Source organism: Vigna unguiculata, chromosome 3 (genome assembly GCF_037176805.1).
Source record: "Vigna unguiculata cultivar grain cowpea cultivar isolate G323 ecotype 2 chromosome 3, ASM3717680v1, whole genome shotgun sequence".
In the NCBI taxonomy this organism is placed as follows: domain Eukaryota; kingdom Viridiplantae; phylum Streptophyta; class Magnoliopsida; order Fabales; family Fabaceae; genus Vigna; species Vigna unguiculata.
The window spans coordinates 18,649,064-18,667,978 of NC_140794.1; the positions used below are offsets into that span (position 1 = coordinate 18,649,064).

The window sequence follows — 18,915 nt, forward strand, 5'->3', positions numbered from 1 at the left end:
CACATCATCTCCATCCTCCACTAGGGTTGCACCACATATTCCATCTTTTCTTAGCTGAATTAATCCTATAAAACACATAAACATGGATTAACATGTTGGCTTAAGTCAATTCAACTCTAGTCAACAAGTCAAACCTAATCAAATATTAATAAGTGAACTAAGATTGAGTCAACTAAGTCAATTTAAGAAAATTTAAACATAATGAAAAAAACAAAGAAAGAGATGAAGGATTAGTGAACTTCCTTCCTAAGTCTTCTTAAGTATGTGTCTCCATCTTTGGTTTGGGTCAAAACTTCATCGTTTAAGATCTCCAAGATACTTCCTATTTATCATACCAAATTAATTATACATTTGTATAATTTTGTTCAATGTTGTATCAAATCAAATCGTTTATAAGGCAAACATTTGATCATTTTACTTCTTTTCAATAATTTTATTTTTTGTTTTGTTGTGTAGAATATTATTTTAATAATTTTATATATATATTTTTTTATTTTGTACCTCATTCTTATGAATATAATTTTACCACCACAATTATAAGATGTTTTATTTAATGTAATATAATAATTTAATGTCATTATCATGAAGTTTAAAAGATGAAACATTTAAATTTATATTTGAGTTATTATTAGTTTAATTTTTTTAGAGTAATTTCATTTAATTACTATATTGTAATATTTATTATAATATAAAAAAGAAATTTTATCATAATTTAGAAAAAAGAAAGTAAAACATTTGAAATATTTTTATACTTGAATATATGTTTATAATTTTTAAAAATATTTTTTTACTTTATCAATTTTCTTTCATTAACTTTTCAAATTAATAAATGTTATGGTTGTTATTAAATTTTATTTATGTGTAATTGGATGATATTTTTATATTATTCTTTCATTTTTAATCAATTGTTATTTGCTAATGTAATTTAAAATTTAAAATTTATTTATAAATATTTGATATTGAATATATTCTTTTGAATATTTGATAACATCATGTTTTTTTTTCGTAATTATTTTATAAAAAATAATTAGTTGATGTTAAAAGAATAAGAAATTGGGTATAAACATATGGATGACAAATAAACTCATTTCAATGGATATTATCTGAACTTGTCCTCATTTTTTAACAAAAATCCTTGCATTGATTGGGTATGAATATACAAGTATGAATAATATCTTATTTTTTAAATTGGATTTGGAGACGGGGATATGTATGTACATATCTACGCCGTCACCGTTCCAATACCCATCCGCCCTCATCCCTACTTTCGTTTAAGTTACTAAAATATCTATAATTTATTAAATAACCTAAAATATCAACAATTTACTAAATTATATTAAGACGAATTTATATTACATTCTAGTAAGTAAATTTTTCCATTTCATTCATATCTTTTCTTTTCTTTTTTCTATATGTAAGTGGATCGAATGCAAGTGAAACTATTAATCTTTTGTAAACTTAATAGATGTTTTGATTATTATGAAATTTTAGTTGTGTAATTATTTAATATTTATATATATTTTTGAATATTTTCTAGTAATTATTTAATACTATAATTTGAGATATATGCAATTATAATATTTATTCTTAATATTGGATATCATGAAAAAATTTTATTTTGATAATATCATAATTTCTTTGCAATGATTTTTACATTTTTATAAAAATAATTTAATTGATACTTAGAACAGGCAAAACATGGGTACTAAGTATGAGTATATGGATATAGCCGGTAGGGATGAAACCAAAATTGTATATCCACTAAGTTTAGGAATGTGAATAAATTTTTAGTATGATGATAATGAAAGAATAATGAAATCCACACTCGATCCTTCTTATCCCATTGTTTTCTTATATGAATAGACATACGAAAGATATCCGTTATAATGATGAGGACGAGGATAAAACAAAAATTATATACGGATTAGATACCAGGATGAAGATGTTGCATCACGGCATAAAATGAGGAAATCTCAACTATATTCTTAAATTCCGTTTTAAAAGGTCGGTAATGATACATAAGAGACATAAGTATATATCAGAGAAAGTTCAAATTCAATTACATTCATATAATTACAGTACATGCATTTTTTGTTGAATTAATAAAACTTATGTAGATCATAGAATAATTGGTATAGTTGTTCAATTAGATTTTGAAGTTTCACGTTCTTTTCTTTGGAACACTTTTAAGACAATTTCCAATTTCTTAGTGAGTTAATAAATTTCATGATGGATTTTAGTTTAAACTCTGATATAGTTGTCCTCAAATTCATAATACAGTCTAATTTACAAACAGTAAAAGTGCTGGGTTTTTTTTATAATATAAATACCATAACAGAGTTCAGCAATTATGCAGTGTAACAACCATTTTCCAACATCTTACCAAACGAAATGACCCCTCTCAATGCAGCGACACCACCACCAATTTGGTTTCTCACGGCAAAGATCTCGGCACCATTTTCCAAATTCAGCTGAAACCAGGTACATTAATAAAAATTGAAATTATAAGGGCTTTGTTTACTGTTTTTAAAACAACTGTTTTGTTATTTCTTTTTTACTTTTCGGTTTAAAAACAAAAAATATGAAAACCCGCAAAAGGCGTTTTCTGATTTTAGTTTCGTTGTTCTCAACCTACCATCAAAAATTGTTTCATCTCTTTCAAGATTTGATAAAAGACCCAAATCTCCTTTAATTCATTTCTAGATTTTTTTTTTCATCTCTAAATCATTTTTCCAACTAGAGTTACCAAACGATTTTTTTCTCTTTTAAATTGATTGCTAAAACTGTTTTCAAAAACTAAATCAAACATATCCTATGTTTTCTATGGAAACATAGAAATATATGAAAAGTCACATCTAATCAAATAGTAAATAGATAAATGATCAATTTGATTAATGAATGTATAAGATTCAGGTTAATGTAGTTTTTGAAAGGACGAAGTAATGACTTTTAGTACATATATTTTGTAAAAACCCAAAATTTACATGTTATTATTAAGTGCTATAGGATTGTTTTATTCTTAAAATATCAAAGATAAATTCGATAGTAAATTAAAAATTGTTTTGTCATTAAATTATAATATACGAAATTAAGTGTGAAATTAGTAAGACTAAAAATAAATGTGATGATTGGATTTAAAATTTAAATTAATCTTATAAAATAGATTTTATAATCTTTCACTTATACATTAATTTGATCTATTGGATTTAACATGGATGTAATGTGGTGAAAAAAAAAAAACTAACCATTTTGGGTGTTTGACGCCCCTTAACTTCAGTACCCTCATGTATGAACTTCAAGGTCTCGTATTCCAACTTCTTTCTATTACAGAAATCTCTGAATACCTTAACAAACTCCAAATCCTGCTTCACCTTGAAGAACAACTTATTCCCATCCTACGATTCAACCAACAAAAATCTGACAACTCAAAAGCTGAATTGAGTTCTTTACATAAAATAACTTAGTCAGAAAATATTTACTTATAATTTCTAAAATTTAGAATAGAGAAAGTTCAGACACTATTATTCCATTAAGGTGTATGAAAATATGTTTGTGAAATGTTTTACACATTGGAAAAGTAAATTAGAGCTTACATTATTTTAAAAATTAAAATTTGACAAAAGAATCATCTACCAGTATCAATGATTCAGAAAAAAAATAAAGCAGAACAAAAAGATCATCATGGAGAAATTAAAGAATCATGTATACACCTGAAAGCTGATTGATAACTCGACATCAGTACACACATCATCTGGTGGAGATTTTCTCTTAAGTCCACCAATGGTAGTCGTAGCCATATTGTTCTTCTGAACACACAAAGGGAAGAGATGTGAGATTCCACCAACCTCAATATCAAAGGAGAAAACAAAAGAACCCTAATTTAATTATAGTAGATCTATGCAGACAAAAGATTAAGGTTTCACTCCAAGACGGTATCAGGAAAATTGCAAAAAAATCTTGAGAATGGGTAGAAAATTAAACCATGTTTTTCTGTTAGAATGTGAAACGAAAACCTCCAAACTGGAAACTGCAATTTCTTTTATTCTTGAATAAAAAAAGAAGAGAAAGGCGTTCAAAAAAAAAAAACGCATCAAAGAAAAGGACAGAGAAAGGAGCATGAACTCTGTTGTTTCACATGGATACCATTTTCTGGTTCTGCCTGTACGTTGCTTGTATTCGTTTCAGTTTCCTAAAATGTAAATAGTAACAAAAGAAAAAAAAAAAAAGAGGTTAAGTTAGCGTGTATGATTAAAAGTAAGTTATTTTTATAAAATATAAAAAAAGTACTTCACAATTAAAATAAAATAAAAATTTACGATTTATTTATATTTATAAGAATCAAATATGTTTATGTTATTCATCTATAACGTAAATTTGGAATTGATCTAAACCCATCTCAAACAAAATTAAGTAGAGACTAATTTTAATTTTGCATTATGATTAAAGAATTAAAAATATATTTAACATTATTAAAAATTATGGGTGACGCACAAAATATAAATAGACTTAGGAAAACACATCAAAAAAGTTAAAAATCCTTGGGACCTAATTTGACTCTTTTTACCATCTTCCATGTTCTTTCCCCTCTTTTATTCCATTTTTATATTATTTTTATGTTCAATGGAGTGTTAAGCTTATGGAATTGATTATGTTGTTATTTTTTAATTGGATTATAAGGTTAGATTAAGAAATTTGTTTTTTCTTTTAATTATTATTGTGATTTATTTTTATCTGTCTTTTATCTATTCATCAAGTAAAAATATTGAATTTTACATTATAGCAAGTTAGCACGATATTAAATTTACATAACATAATAATCATATGAGTATATGAATTTTTAATTTTAATTGATATCTTATTTTGATTAAAGTTAAAAACTTTCATGTGATTGAATGATTCTTTTTCCAATAAAGAAGTTACTTTGATCAAAGGTGAAAACTTTAATTAGAATTAATAGAAAAGTTAGTTCAGTTAATTAACTCTTTATTAGATATAAGAGCTAAAAGAATATACATCAATAGACATAGTAATATTTAATTGAGAAGTTGCTTTGGTTAAATTTGTTATGATTAATCTAAAAAGTTTTTGCTTTTGACTAAGAAGTTACTTTGGTTAAAAGCAAGGACACTAACAAATTAATTGAAAATTTACTTTAATTAAATTGAAATTTTGGACAAGAAATAACAATAATTTTTAAAAAACCAATGATGAATCCTACTTTGAAAAAAGTAGTGAAATCAACCTATTTTCTTTATTATTGTTTTTATTTATTTTCATCCCTTTCAAACTATTTTTCTTTCTTTCATTTATTATTTTGTTATCTAATATCTTATCTATTTTGTTTATCTTTGTCTTCTTGTATTGTTATTGTATTTGATTAACTTTTTTAGTATATAGATTTTATAAGAACTAATTTGTTAGAAATCAGTTCCATGTTCGTTCGAAGACGACTTAGGATTGACTTTATCATTTCAATTTTGTTGGCTACTATCTTAGCAATATTGAATTTGTTATTGTTTAGTAGTATTATTTTGACTGCACAACGATAGTATTACCAAATTTGGCTTCGTTGCTGGAGAACATGGTTTGTATTTTTATCATTTTGGTTCTTATTTTATTTTTGTTATTTGATTTCTATTTTCGTTTATAACTAACATTTTCTTTTTATCTATTTTTCCTAACATTTTCTTATAATTTATTTTAATTTTCTAAATTTATCATTTTTAATCATAATTTTTGTTTGAGGAATTTTGTTGAGAAAATTGTAAAATTAGTTGGGGAACACTTTGGTTAAGGAAATATAAGGTACTTAAGTTGTCCTCTAAGAGTCACCTCTCTTTCTTGGAAGTCTACTTAACAACTTTTAAACTTATTTCTTTTCAGAAAAACTCTTTCAAAAATGAAAAATAATTTTCCAAATAAAAATAATCAAAATTGTAATTTCTAAATGAATTGTGATTATTATTCCCAGCAGCCAAATCAATCATATTTTCTGTAACAACATGTACCACCACAAGTTGTCAACAACCAATGAATCATCCTATAGAGAAGTTGCAATATCCATGGATGGAGTGAGAAAGAAATTGGAGGCTATAGATAAAAGGTTGGTTGCTAATCAATAATTCAAAAATATTGAACAAGAGCAGTGATAGAGCTTCTATGGAGTTGGGAGGGGCCTTGGCATCTCCAAATATTTTTTATTTTTTTTAAAATTATATATATTTTTCAAATTTTTAAGAATTTTAATTTTTTTTTTAAATTATAGATAATGTATTTTAGAAATCGAAGAAAATTATATTATATATATTTTTATTTCTTTTATAAAATAAAATATTTAATACTAATAAATAATAAATCATAAAATCAAATATAATAAAGAATACAAATATTTATGTTTAATTATTTTTTTTATCTATGTTTTCATCTAAAAATATCAAATTGTGACTAAACAATTGAAATCAAATTGAGACTAAAGAAAATGAGAAGACCTTAATATTTTTGGAAATAGTAACGTTAAACAAAATATTTAATAAGATATTTTTTATTTTCTTTCTCATTGCCTTTTTAATTTTTCACTCTCGTATTTAGAGATGGCAAATAAACCCGTTCCCGTGGGTATTTCCCGAACTCGTCCCCGTTTTGACGGGGAATCCCCGCATTGACTGGGTATTGGTATGTGTATGGGTATGGGGAATCCCCGACTTTTTCAGTTGGGTATGGGAATGGGTATGGGGACGTACATATTCCCGCCATAATACCCATCCCCGTCATATTTCCATTCTCGTTTAAATTATTAAAATATTCACAATTAATTAAGTAACCATATATATATATATATATATATATATATATATATATATATAGATAGATAGATAGATAGATAGATAGATTCTATTTTTTATTTCTTTTAATTATTTGGTTTGTCATGAAACTCATTCGCATCTCCAATATATTTTTTATCTTATCATAACCTTTATGTAATTATGTTAAAATGATGTATGTTAATTAAAAAAAATTATGCATCACATTTGAATATTTCTATTATTTTTTAATATTTTTATTTATTATATATTTTTCTTTTACATGAGAATGTTTATACTCTCAAATTAAGGTAATATAACAAAAATTATTTACTTATTATTATTATTATTAATTTTTGTTTAATTTGAAGAACTCTTTTGTTTCATTAAAATAATTTTCGTTATTTTTCAACCATTGAGTATATATGTTGATATTTGAAAAGTTTTCTTAGTTCTCTAAGATTTTTTTCATCTTATCATACCTTAATTATACATTTGATTTCCTTTGTGCGATTTCTTTCGATAGTCTCTCAAATTATTTCTAAAACACACATTTGTTAGTTTTTTAATATTTTTATTTATTGTTTATTTTCATCATGTAGAAAAATATTTCGATATATTCTATCTAATTATTTTTTATTTTATAATTCATTATTAATCATACTGTAATTTTTTCACTTTAAATTATGTTTGAAGTGATTAAAGTTATATATATATATATATATATATATATATATATATATAATGATATTTAGGAATAGTATATGATAATTCACTACAAGAAAAACATGAAATAGTGACTTAACCCATATCATTCACTATCTTTCGTCATTGGTGGTAGTAATTGATTTATTGTCTAAATCAGTGATTAAATTAGTGACCGATTCAATGATCGAATCGGTACTTGATTTAGTGACCAATTTAATTACTAATTTATTTGTAATTTAATGACAAATTTGTTGGTCACTAATGATATTTGTATTTAATTTTAACCACTTCAAACATAATTTAATAATTAGTTCTCTAAGGTATTTTTCATCTTATCATACCTTAATTATACATTTGATTTCCTTTGTGCAATTTCTTTCAATAGTCTCTCAAATTATTTCTAAAATACACATTTGCTAGTTTTTTAATATTTTTATTTATTGTTTATTTTCATCATGTAGAATAATATTTCGATATATTCTATCTAATTATTTGTTATTTTATAACTCATTATTAATCATACTGTAATTTTTTCACTTTAATTATATAAATAACTTTTATTTACTACAATATAAAAATTTAATGTAATTGCTATGAATATTTATTTGTCACTATCCAACATATATTGAAGTTCAAAAGGTACAAAATCTATATCAAAATTTTATTATTATGTTTATTATTTGTTCTTTGTGTCATTTTGATCAAGTGATGTATTATAACTTTTATTAGTGTATAAAAAAGAGATTCATTAGAATTTAAAAAATTGAAGTAAACAAACATTTAAAATATATTTTAATTTAAATATTTGTTTTCCTTTTATATTTTTTTGAAATATTTTTTAATTTTATCACCTAAGTTTCATCAATGTTGTAGTTTGCAAATTTAATAAATGTTTTTGTTCTCATGAAATTTTATTTGGTATTTTAATCTAAAATGTAGACAATTATAATTTATTTCAAAGTATTTGATATGGAAGAAACAATTATCCTCCTAATATTGAATATTTGATAATATTATGTTTTCTTTACCGTAATTTTTTTTCTTTTATAAAAATTAATATTGAAATAGTTAGAACACGGGTACGGGTATGGGTACGAGATTATACCCGTTACCCGGTGGGGATGGGGATGAGACAAAAGTTTGATACCCGTTGGGTTTGGGTATGGGGATAAGGATGAATTTTTTATGCGGGGATGGGTATGAGATATCGAAACCCGTCCCCGTCCCGCCCCGTTGCAATCCCTACTCGTATTTCTTTGTTGTTTTTGAAGAGAAAATAAAGTTATATATATTTATTATTTTTGCTCTTATTTCTTATTTGTTTCTTTTCTTTCTCGAATAGCAAGATATAACTCTCTCGTCTTACTTGATAATGAAATATTAGTTTAATAATTATTAAAATTATTTTTTTTTCTCATGAGTATCTTGTATATTCATTTTTTATTATTATATAAGTAAAGAATAATGTATTATGTGTCTTTTCATAACCGATTTTTAATTGTGACTTGACTACCATATATTTCTCTTTTAATAATTATGTTTCTCAATTTTTTATTAGATTATAACAAATTATTTTTTAATATATTTAAAAAAAAAGTATATTGATGAAGAATAAAATAATAAATATTTTTTTAAAAGTGATAAAAGAAAAACTACCATGAAAAACAACATAGATTCTACTTCTTCACATATTTTGAAACATTATACTAATGATTCAATTTGATGATTCAATTATTCAGTTACATAAGTTATTTTTTGAAAACATTATACTAATGATTCAATCAAAATCAAATAATCATATTACTTTGGCCCCTCCAACATTCTTAATCAAGATCCGTCACTGAACAAGAGTGGTATGAAAATGAGCAAATATTATTTAACATGATGGAGGATGCAAGAAACAACAATTTTGTAGAATTATTCAAACTATTAATACCACACCCTTCAAGCCCACCAAAGATTTGTTGAAACTGCAAATTTAGAAAACTTCATCATGACATAGGGGATGTGCTTCTAAACAGTGGCGGAGGATAATAAAAGTTGAAATCAAATATAATAAAGAATAAAAAAATTATTAAGACATTTTTTATTTGTCTTTTGAGTTTTTCACATATTGTTCTCATATTTTACTTTTACTTGTTTTTTTAAAGAGAAAAATAATTGTTACCTATACTCTTATTTCTTATATGTTCTCTTCCATTCTTGAAAAAAAAATATTTTTTTTGTCTTACTTGATAGTGAAATATTAGTTTAATAGTTAAAATTATTTTTTATCTAGGAATATAGAAGAAAAAAATATTGTACTATGTGTTTTTTCATAACCGATTTTTAATTGTAGCTTGATTATCATGAATTTTTATTTTAGTATTTACATCTCAATTTTTTATTAGATTATAACAAATTATTCTTTAGTCTTAAACTTAAAAAAATATATATTGCTGAATAATAAAAGAACAAATTCATATTTTAAAAATGATAAAAAGGGAAACTATGTGAAGATGAAAACAAGATAAATTCAACTTTTTCACATATTCCAAACCATGATACTATTGACTCAATTGTCCAATTATAATTTTTTTTTCTTAAAGTTCAAAGAATTATAGGTGACCCTTACTATAATAGAAAATTTGTTTTTTTGTAATGAAGATTTTCAAAACAAGATTGCTGAATAAAGATGGAAGGTGAATTTCTTACTGACAATTTGTTTATTTACATTGGAAAAGAAATAGCTGGAAATTTTTGTTCTGCTTCAATTATTGATGAGTTCAAGAGTATGAAAGAACAAATGACAATAATTATTATTACTTTATATAGTTATGGTTATACTAAATTATGTATTCATTATCTTTGCCTTAGTGACAATAATTAAATATATAAATTTTGATTGTTTTATTTTGGCTCCCCCTAAAATACTAGTCAAGATTCGCTATTGCTTCTAAAGTTGGCTATTAAAGCATAAACAATGTCTCATGATTTAAGTTAGCTAATGAATGATGTAAGACATGTTACTTTTATGAAAATGATGATTGAACATTACACTACAATGAATCAAACGATGAATGCAGCCATGCAAAGTACACAAAATTAGTTGGGACAAATGATAGTTGAAGTAAGAGAGATTTGGATTAAAAGGTTAAATCAACCACCAACAGAATTACATCACATTGATATATCTACTAACAGACATATAATTTCACTAAACATGTTGTTAAACCTGTTGATGAAGAAATTCAAGATGCTCACATTAACATATATATTGATGGATATGCTGATTCTCACTATGCATGTAAAGTTTTATTTGATTGATTTGAAATAAGTACACATGACTTTTTTCAAGAGAAAAGTTGTGAGAATAATACAATGAAGGAACTAATTGCAGTAGAAGTAACAAAGTGAACTACTCTAAGTGCAAATTTTTACTGACAAGATGAGATTTTAAAGACTAGTGATGATCTTGATGTCTACCATAATGCTCATGATGATGCTCAAACTGAGTTAAGGCCACACAATCCACACATCAAGTTTGTTGATGTGAATAATGGAAGTAAGTTTTCAGCAGTGATATTTATGGACTTGGCTGCTGAGAAAAAAGAAAGATTGCTACAACAGGAAAACAAGTTATATTCAAATTTATTTGATAACATTATTGATAGAAAATTAAAGATGCATGCATGTTTATTTTCTATTTTTACGATAATTAGAAAATTCATCAAACAAAAAATTAAATAATTTGTTGTGCTACAGACAAAATATATTTAAATGAAAAATTATAAGAAGGCTTGATGTTATTTTGAAAGAATTTCCTTGAGAACTTTCAAGACCCACTTCACAAAAGTGTTTTTGTCTACTTTGAGTTAATTGTAACCTAGAAGGTAACATCAACTCAAAAGGTGATTTTTAAAAAAACCAATGAAGAGTTTAAAACAAGGGAAGAAGGAAATAAAGTTGAAAAACTTTCAAGAGTAAAGGATGAAATTATGAAAGATGGTTTAATGATAAATTAAGAAAAGTTCAAAGGTTGGAAAACTCCTTTTATCATCATGGTTTTAATTATTATCGAAGGAGTGGTAAGTTCCTTCAATAACACTCTCTCCTTTTCTCTTCTCTCAATCTCTTCACTGCAACCCACATTTGAAGCCAATGTGAGCCTTCATGCAGCCTAAATCGAAGCTTTAATGAACCACATTGGACCTCCTTGTATCTTCTCCGTGAAGCTAGCCACACAAAGCAACCCTAATTCTGAGAGAAAGAAGGGGATGCCATGTGGCACCTCCTTAAAGTTGGTCAAACAAAAGGGGCTAAAATACAAATATTCATATTTTTGGATTTCTCTACAGATTTGGCTTACGTGATTGCAAGGGTTGAATTGAAAATTGGGAAAAATTGATAATTTATTAGATATAATTAATTTAATTATAAATGAAATTATCAATAGAAAATATCTACCAAATATTTTAAAATTGATCAAATTTGTTAATTAATCGGGAGATATTACATTATCAAAAAATAGAAATATTTGAAAGATAATTTGTGGTGGTTTTATTAACAAAACTTAAATTAACAACAACCCTTGAAGATATAACAACAGAAAAGCCAGATCCAAAGCCCATTCTAAGTTCTATAGAAAAAGACTTAGGGGAAGCAGAAAAGGCATTAAAAACTCTGGTTTTTGTGTAGTTGTCATCCACCACATCTCTCACCTTCTTACTTTACTTTTTTTCTTTCATTCATTATGTATTTCGCCCCATTCATGGAGAGTTAAGCTTCTAGGGTTGGTTCCTTTGTAATTTCAGTATGGATTTTGAGGTTAAATTAAAATAATTTCTGTTTTTTTTATTATTGTTGAGGTTTTAATTTATATGTCTTTTGTTTCTGAATGAACTATAAAAGTAATTATTTTACATTCTAGCTAATTAGCGAAATGTTTAAAACTATATGCATGATGATCATATGAGTTGAAGGATTTTTAAATTCAATTGAGACTTTGCTTTGATTTAATTTAGAAGGTTTCATGTGATTAAATATGTTTTTACCAATAATGAAGACTTTACTGTGATTAAAACTATATGCATGATGATCATATGAGTTGAAGGATTTTTAAATTCAATTGAGACTTTGCTTTGATTTAATTTAGAAGGTTTCATGTGATTAAATATGTTTTTACCAATAATGAGGACTTTACTTTGATTACATGTAAACATTTTAACTAATATTAGTCAAGACTTTACTTTGATTGATTACGTTTTTTATTTGGTGAGGAAACAAAGGTGTAAGGCCCACTTTTATTTTAAGTTAATGAGCCCAAATTTAGTGAGTAAGGGCCCGTAGCCAACCACTTGTGTTCCTAGGAACCTGTCCAGTTGCCCTTACTTCCCATCCGTCTCCCAAACTAAAACATCTCACCTTCTTACTCTTCTTTCAGAAGCTAAGCTAGGGCATAGCAAGATCCTCCCTTGAGCTAATTGAACACTTCCTCCGTGTAAGTTGAAGAAAACCTTCATTCTTTTTCTTTTTGTTCATGTTCCAAGTGCTTGTTTGTTCTTGATTTGTGGTCATAGACTTCACTGTTCTTCCCCTTTTTGTTCTTGTTTATCAGCTTCTTAAGTTGTAGTTATTCTGTGGTAAGCTTCTGTTCGAGCTCTTTCTTTGTAGTTTGCTTAAAGTTTTGGGGTAAGGGAAGCTAGAACTCAAAAGCTTTTACAATGGTGTTTTTCTGATTTTTTGCCTGAGATTGGGTGTTGAGATATACTAGACTGATGATTGTATGGAATGGAGTTGATTGCATGTATGTTTTTGCACTGGTTTTTGGCTTTGCATGAGTGAGCGTAGGTGGGAATCTGTTGTTCTCGCCTAAGCGATGGGTTTTTCGCCCAAACGAGAAGCTCTCGCTTAATTGAGAAGCTCCAGTCTAAGCGAGAATAGCAAAAACTCGTCCTTGCTATCTGTTTCGAGTTGTCACCTGAGCGAGGGCCTTTCGCTTGTGCGAGAGTAATCTCGCCTAAGCGAAATGGGTTAGGTTAAGTGAGGACTCGTGGATGATTCCAGTGCTCACTATTTACAATCTCACCCAGGCAAGGGTTTTTAGCTTGAGCTAGAGACTCATGTCGCTTGAGCGAGAGCTTTGTAGCTTGAGCGAGATTGGCAGTATAATTATTTTAACTACTTGATTGCTTCCATGATTGATTGGTTTGTTGGCACAAGCAAGCTTGAATCAAAGAATTGATAAAGCCATGTGCATGAAGGTCATATGTGTTTAATGAAGATTGATGTAGATCCACTTGAAGATTAAGCTTTTCAGTGTGTTAAATATGGAAATAATGTGTTAACTGTAATGATTAGGTGTTATATCATGTTGGTAGGCTATATGACATAGGTTAGATGTCTTGTTAGCCTTAATGTATCTCTTTTAATTCGTTAAAATGGGTTTTAATAAGTTAAAAGACTTGCAGTATATAGTTTCTAACATGAATGTATTCAATCAGTTGAATTATTTTTCCATCGACTGATTTCACTTAAGTAAAGTGAAATCAGCTGACTGTACGAAAAATTCAATGATTGATTTCACTTCAACTAGATTATATATGTTGTATTTTAGAGAGCAAAGGTGTAATCCTAGGTTTTAGAGCGCGAAACTTTGTCATTCATCACTGGAAAACTTTATCTCTCTCTGTAATACATAGTTGCAACGTGAAGTTTGAAGATCTTAGTTGATCTTAGAGGCATTTTGGCTTGTGAGTAGCTTGAAGAACACATGTATGGTTGGCTATAGAGAGCCACCATCAGGTTTAGATGTTCTTGTGTCTCTGGTTACTTGCCTGATGTGATTTCAGGTCTATAAGTGTGATTCTTGCGGGGTAGTTGTCTAGATTTTTGTGTTAGTAAAAAATCTTGTGAGTTTCTTTATTCAAAAGTGTAATCTTAGTGTGTTATTTGTAAAACTTTTGAATATAGTGGAAACCAGGCTCATGTTATCTTGGTAAACTGGATGTAGCTTTGTGATTGAGTGAACCAGTATAAAAACAACTGTGCAATTCTCTTTCTTTCATCTCACTCACTTTGAATCACTCTAAAAACTTAAGAAAACCAAGGAATCCACTCTTTGTTGTGCTTTAATGCGTTCTTGTGTGATATGAGGTTGTATACTTGATAGAAATATTGATTGGAACAAGTTTTGTATCTAAAAGTTTGTTGTTTGAGTTAAATCTGCGAATTCTACATTCTGCATAAATTCCCAAGATTTTAGCCGACTGATTTGAAATTTTAATCGACTATTTCATAACTCAAGAACAAACTAGTCTGTTGTTTTGTTTTTTGACTGATTGAAAGTATACTATTTTGCAGCTTTTACATTCTAATTCTCCAGTTTATTTGATTCAATTGAAATGGGTTTTATGCTTTTGAAAAATTTTTAAATAGCCAATTCAACCTCCCTTCTTGGCTTAAATCACCATTTCAAACCTACAAGGTTTACCCTTAGTAGCACCATGAATGATACCATGTATGTTTTATGCGATGTAATGAGACTGAAATTGATGTGCTTGGTATGAAATGAAACATGAATTGGTTGGTTGGTTATGCATTGACATGAGATTATAATGCTTTGAAATAACATGTGGATTTGATGTGAAAAACATGTATATGGTATGAGCTAGACATAATTCCATGAGCCTCTTAGGGAGATCTTATGGTGGTGTTGTAGTGTATGTAATTAGCTAAGGATTCAAGAAAGGTTGCATCCTAACACTCTAAAGAATAAGTCTAACTTACATAGAGAAGACTGATTCAAGTGGTGAGAGTAGCAAGAGGTCCTAGTCTCTGCCAGGATAATGACCTTAGATGATCATGGACTAACCTTGTGCTTGGTAGAGTGAAACCCATTGGCAATGGCTCTATAGAGCAGTAGAGGCCACTACAAGTGCAAGCATCCAGTGAATATGATCTCTTTACATATATTCGAATAATTGAGTTTGAGAGTCTTAATTGTTTGCTATCACATGCCATGTATGCTTACTGATTTAATTATTTATAATCTGCTTGCTCATTTATATGTTAAAAATTATTTTTCTCTAGCTTACTTTTTCTTTTTGTGTTTGTGTTCTCTGTTTGGCTTCTCTTTTTTGCAATGATCACTAAATACTTGGTGTGAGCAGACGTGAAGATTCTTGGGGATCGTTTAGATGATGGTGATGTTGTTGTCTAGTTTGGGTGTGTTAGCTAATGCTCTTTTTAGCACCTTTTATTGAACTATGTTATTTTGTAATTCCTTGCTTTGCGAGCAATCCTTTTGAACAACTGCTTTTTTTAAGTTATCTTTATGTCATTCGTTTTGTGCCTTAGATTTCCTTTCTAGTATACTTTGGGAGAATTGTAATGGCTAATCCTTTATACTTTTTCTGTGTGCTCTATTTCATATTATAATATATGATATTTTGTTTATTAGAGTTATCTATTAAATGGGATATCATAAAAGGAATAGACATGATTAGACATAGTAAAATTTAATAGAACTATACTTTGATTAAATTTACTATGGATGATCTAAAAGTTCTTATTTTTAATTGAGATTGTACTTTGGTTAAAAATAAGAACGCCAACAAACTACTAGCGACTTTACATTGGTTAATTTGCAAATCTAAAACAAAAATTAATTTAACCATAATCTTTAGATAATCAATGATGAACCTTTTTTTGATAAAGTAGTGGAATTAACATGTTTTACTATAATTGTTTTTACAATATTTTATTTACTTGTTATTTACCTTTTGCATATAAAAAAGTCATATCTACTTTATAATAGCATTAGACACTTTTATGTTAGCATATCATAAGCATTTGAATGTTAATTGTTTTAAGTTCATTTTTATACATTTTTAGGCATATTTGTTAGGTATGAAATGTTGATTTAAGCCAAGAAAGGGGGGTTGAATTGGTTGTTTAAATTTTTTTTCGAAAGCTTAAAACCCCTTTTGATTAAATCAAATAGACCACAAAATTTGAATGCAAAAGCTACACAACAATACACTTTCAATCGATCGAAAAATAAAATAACAGATTAATTTGTTTATATGCCTGTGAGTCACTAGATTAACATTTCAAATCAATAAGCTAAATTCTTGGAAAATTATGCAGAATTTGCATATGAACTCAAATAACAAACTTTTACACACAAGACATATTCCAAACAATATTTCTAACAGGTATGCATTATCAGATTACATAGAAACACATTCAAACACAACAAAGAATTATTTACTTCAATTTCTTGAGTTTTGAAAGTGAAAGAGATGAAGGTAGGAGAGTGGCACAAATGTTTTTATATTGGTTCACTCAATCACAAAGCTACAACCAGTTTACCAGGACAACTAGAGTTTGGTTTCCCCCATATTCAAAAGTTTTACATATCACACACTAAATTACACTTTTGAACAAAGAAACTGATGTGACCTCACCAAGCCCAATCGCACTTTCAAGCCCAAGCCCAAGCCTAAGCCCATTAAAAGGCCCAATAACAAGAAGTATGATGAAGAAGATTCAAATGGACCACCCAATAGATGGACACAAATCTAATGGGCTTGTCACATTATTTTCATGGGCCAAAAAAATCAACAAGACTTGAATAAGTGCATCAAAGCCCAATAGAATAGATTTTAAATTGGGCCAATGTTTGGGCTTTGCTTTCAATAATGGTGTAAGACATAAAAATAGGTGTTACATATACAAATGGGCTCGGCCCACTAAGAGTCTCCCTTAGGCCATGACTTCCTCATGGATCATGCATCCCATGGAGCCAAGTCCACACTCCACCCATACGCCTCCTTCATCCAAGGGCTAAGAGAGTGTCTTCTTTTCCAAGTCTTCATCCAAAGGCTAGGAAGATGCCTCCTCCTCAAAGCCACCATCCAAGGGTGATGATTAAAGCTTCTCCTTCAAGCTTGATCTAAGGGCCAAGAATTAGTCTAGCTTTTAGGCTCACATATAAAAGCTAAAAGTAGATCATTTGTACGTTTTTACTCTTGAATTTTGCAATAGAAGCATAATGTTGAGAGTACTCCACCCTATTGCATTTGAGAGTCTCCTTTGCTAGAGGATTGAATCATCTCCTCTAGCCACCTTCCCCGAGCTTTCTCTTAATCTAAACCTTCAAACACCTTAGTCCGAACCAATGCTTAGTAAGAGCCTTAAACACTTACTTCCACTCCCTTCCATGGATCACGTCTACTTCATGGAGCTTTCATCCATTCCGCACCAAGAGCTCCACCAGAAACACACCAAGATTTTTTACTGACACAAAATTCTAGCCTACAACCTTGCAAGAATCACAATCACAACCTAGAATCACACTACGTAAACAACTAGAGGCTACCCTAGGCAACCATATGCGAGTTCTTCAAGCTATTCTCAATATCTTCAATCTTCACCTTACAACTGTATAATTCAGAGAAAGAGTTTTCCAGTGATGAATGAGAGGTTTTCATGCTCAAAAACTCAAAATCGTTCATCTGCTCTCGAAAACACAACTTATATAGTTTGGTCTTATGTGAAATCAAGCAGTTGAATTTTCTGTACAATCTGTTCATTTCACTTTACTTAAGTGAAATCGGTCGATTAAAAAATAATTCAACTGATTGCATACATTCATACCAGAAACTATATATAGCAAGCTTTTAACATGTTAAAACTCATTTTAGCAAATTAAAGAGGACACACAAAGACTAACAAGACATCTAATATAAGACCCATGGAATTTAATTAATTAAATAAATAATTAATAAATGCGGGTAGTGGAAGTCTTTATGGCATTAAATTCTAAATTGTATGACATGGAAAAGTACTAGCTCAAATTGTTGAGAGTACTTAATTGTGTGAGAAGACTTAGGTTCGAGTCTTATGTATGCCATTTATGTGTTATTTATTTGTTATTATATTTTTATATATGTTATCATGTTATAGAATGATATAATCATTGAATTATATTAGTTAGCAAGAAACATGAATTGGCTTGATGGTTAGCATTGATTTGGCATTGGCATGGTTATGGGTTCAAGTCTTGGAGAACTCAAATTAAACTTTATTTTTGCTAATTTTAGTTTTGGGTTTGAATATGAAGAGTTGAAGGAAACCCTAGATGAATGGACAAGTGGCTGAAAAACAGACCATAAAGGACCATTGAATGGTAATTAACATTGCCATTAAGCCTATTTTCGTTTTTGGTAATTAATCAAGCATTAAGGACACAAATAAAAGGCTAATTGAGAGAGAGAGAAAGGTTTTTGAGTCTGAACATTTGAGGGTATTGAGAGTTGCACGAAATCAGAGACAAACAGTGGTTAGGGAGTGGAATTGAGGGGCTGGATAGTGGAAGAACTTAGAGGAACTATTGGAAATCAAGGAAAGGACTCAAGCACTA

The 18,915-nt window shown here is 28.2% G+C and overlaps 1 protein-coding gene across 3 annotated transcripts; it reads right to left on the reverse strand.

The window, feature by feature from the left end:
- Positions 1-2,234: 2,234 nt before the first annotated feature.
- LOC114179624 (small ubiquitin-related modifier 1-like) lies at positions 2,235-4,178 on the reverse strand. Of its 3 annotated transcripts, none has more exons than XM_028066038.2 (4): positions 4,144-4,178; positions 3,711-3,806; positions 3,246-3,395; positions 2,235-2,471 (listed from the first exon to the last, which is right to left on the reverse strand). In XM_028066038.2, the coding sequence occupies exons 1-4, from the start codon at positions 4,144-4,146 to the stop codon at positions 2,349-2,351; spliced, it is 372 nt and encodes a 123-aa protein (XP_027921839.1). In that variant the 5' UTR covers positions 4,147-4,178; the 3' UTR covers positions 2,235-2,348. The 3 variants fall into 3 exon arrangements, with proteins under 3 accessions (XP_027921839.1, XP_085527183.1, XP_085527182.1); XM_085671057.1 differs by having other exon boundaries at positions 4,123-4,146; XM_085671056.1 differs by lacking the exon at positions 4,144-4,178 and adding an exon at positions 3,982-4,129.
- Between the last annotated feature and the right edge of the window lie 14,737 nt (positions 4,179-18,915).

Bases quoted from the DNA above. Each gene is read 5' to 3' on its own strand.
- LOC114179624 (XM_028066038.2), bottom strand. The intron at 3,396-3,710 runs GTGTATACATGA...GTTGAATCGTAG, and splicing joins AGTTATCAATCAGCTTTCAG to GATGGGAATAAGTTGTTCTT. The intron at 2,472-3,245 runs GTTAGTTTTTTT...ACCTGGTTTCAG, and splicing joins GGCGTCAAACACCCAAAATG to CTGAATTTGGAAAATGGTGC.